The following is a 2,488-nucleotide window of genomic DNA, read 5'->3' as shown; positions in this document are numbered from 1 at the left end:
TATCGAGAATATCGTCCCATTAGGTAATGCGAAATGGGCTTTACCAATCCCCTCAATCAAATCTGCAGGACCTGATATTGTGTTAACAGTGATATTTGTCGGTTTTAGTTCAGAAAAGTATTTTCTGTGTTTCAGAATAGTGTGCGTTGTTCCACTATCTGGTATACAAATATCTCTAGCATTGACCTTGGTTGATGTTCCATTTGCAATGTCCATTTCTGAGACAACAAAAGAATTAACATAAATAAGATAATATTATTCATAAAATATTACACATTATTGGTAAACATTAAACACACAACAATTATGCATAAGTAGGTGAAAAACACACAATAATTATACATTAATCTTCCACAGGAAATAATTATTTATGGTATAATTGTGGAATTTCAAGAGTCACATGATGGGCATTTAAGCGTCCGTGATAGCGGTCTCCTCGAAATCATTCACAAAGTCAGACGCATCGAGGTGCGTTGTACCCTCAGAATGTTCCGCAAAGTTTACCTCCTTTTCTTTCCCTTTGACGGACTTCTTGTACAGATCACAAAGGTGTGCAGGGGTACGACATATACGAGACCAATGTCCCTTAGTACCGCATCTGAAACAAGCATCTTCTCGCTTCTGGGAGGTACTTCCTTGTTGTTCTTTTCCCTTAGGGGATTGTTCAGAGCGGACCCACTGGAATGACTTCCTATCCTGTGGATTGTACTTTCGTCCACGTCCACGGTAGTTTTGACGACCACGTCCGCGACCGCGAAAAGCCTTATTTTCCTTTGTTGGTTTCTTCGCATCTAATGCGTTTGCTTCGGGAAACGCTTTGGAACCAGTTGGACGAGTCATGTGATTCTTGATAAGAAGCTCGTTGTTCTTTTCTGCTATGAGAAGTGCCACAATCAAATCCGAAAATTTGGTATATCCCCGCAACCTATATTGTTGTTGCAGGGTGATGTGGCTCTTGTGGAATGTGGTGTATGTCTTTTCAAGCATTTGAGACTCGGTGATTGTATCACCACAGTATCTCAATTTAGCCACAATTCCTAACACAGCAGAATTGTAATTCATCACTTTGTCGAAATCTTGGAACCTCAGACTCTGCCATTCATCTCGAGCAAGTGGAAGTGTTATGTCTTTCTGATGATCAAAACGATCTTTCAGAGACTTCCATAGCTCTTTAGGATCTCTCATATTGGCATAGTCATAAATAATACTTTCATCAAGGTGTCTTCTAAGGAAGATCACCGATTTCGCTTTGTCTTGAGGTGTTGAAGTATTATCCTCTTTAATGGTCTCAGATAAACCAAGAGATTCAAGATGAAGTTCGACATTTGTAACCCATGAAATGTAGTTGGTGCCCGTGATGTCTAGAGCGGGAAATTGAATTTTCTCCATGTTTGCCATTGATTTTCTAAGACACAAAATAATAAATTTTATTAGAATTTCATTAATTTTATATGGAACCGATTACATTGATAGTACATGCAATTATTAGTAAAAATAATGCTAACAAACATAATCCGATGTTAATGCCAAAATATTCATGAGTGGATCCTTCAACTAAAATAAAATACATAGACGAAAAAATAAAAATCGCACATAAAACTAAAAACAATCGAATCATCATTTTTTTTTTTTTTTAATGAAAATAAGAGGAGAGCGATTTGAAAATATTTAAGAGAAGATGAAATGTTTTGGATGGGAGAATGAAGTGAAAATGAGTTGTATTTATAGATGAAAAATACTATTCATTAGCCGTTAACTAGCCGTTTAAAAAGTAATTTTTTTTTTTTTTTATATTATTATTATAATTTTAAATTTACATACGACCGTTGGAAGTAAAAGCATAAATTAAAAACTAAACAGAGATCAATAGCGAGCAATTATAGAATTTATCAGTTTAAATATAAATATAGGTGAATATATATATTTTAACAACTAAATATATTTAGTTATATATGGTGATAAAATTATCTAACAGGTTTAAAGTGAAAATATTAATGTGATCAGATTTATAAAATAATAAATTATGATAACAGAGTCATATATTGTAAAATAACAAATTAAACATTTAGGCGGTATACCGGCCATTATGGTGCCATAAGCAACCATTACAAAATTAACAATAAGAGACGGGGCGGCAGGACCGCACTCCGGTAATCAGAAACATAATAAATAAATGGAGGCCCCACTCCGAACATAATAATCAGAAAAGAAAATTTTAGTAGTAGAGTGATCGTGCTGATAACGTGTTATAACTATATTATATATTGTTTCATCTTTATAAGTGTTATCGTATGAAAGTTTTACCTAAATAATAAATGTTACAAATATATGGAAAAGAAAAGTAAACATAAAGAAGAAGAACTATACCAAAGAAAAGAGAGAATTTTATTACTATCGTTCGAAAGGGGCACCTTACAAATGAACTCAAACGTTCAATATATAGAGAAGATATGAGACATATTTTACTGTGAAACATTAATAGAAATGG

At 33.7% G+C, this 2,488-nt stretch overlaps 1 protein-coding gene across 1 annotated transcript; it reads right to left on the bottom strand.

The window, feature by feature from the left end:
* Positions 1–411: 411 nt before the first annotated feature.
* On the bottom strand, positions 412–1,398 carry LOC130507212 (uncharacterized). The gene has a single exon (XM_057001922.1). The coding sequence runs from the start codon at positions 1,396–1,398 to the stop codon at positions 412–414; it is 987 nt and encodes a 328-aa protein (XP_056857902.1).
* Positions 1,399–2,488: the final 1,090 nt, after the last annotated feature.

The sequence above is a fragment of the Raphanus sativus genome, unplaced genomic scaffold, assembly GCF_000801105.2.
Source record: "Raphanus sativus cultivar WK10039 unplaced genomic scaffold, ASM80110v3 Scaffold4180, whole genome shotgun sequence".
NCBI classification, from domain to species: Eukaryota; Viridiplantae; Streptophyta; class Magnoliopsida; order Brassicales; family Brassicaceae; genus Raphanus; species Raphanus sativus.
The sequence above is the reverse complement of the archived record's forward strand: the minus strand, read 5'-3'. Positions and strand labels throughout refer to the sequence as shown.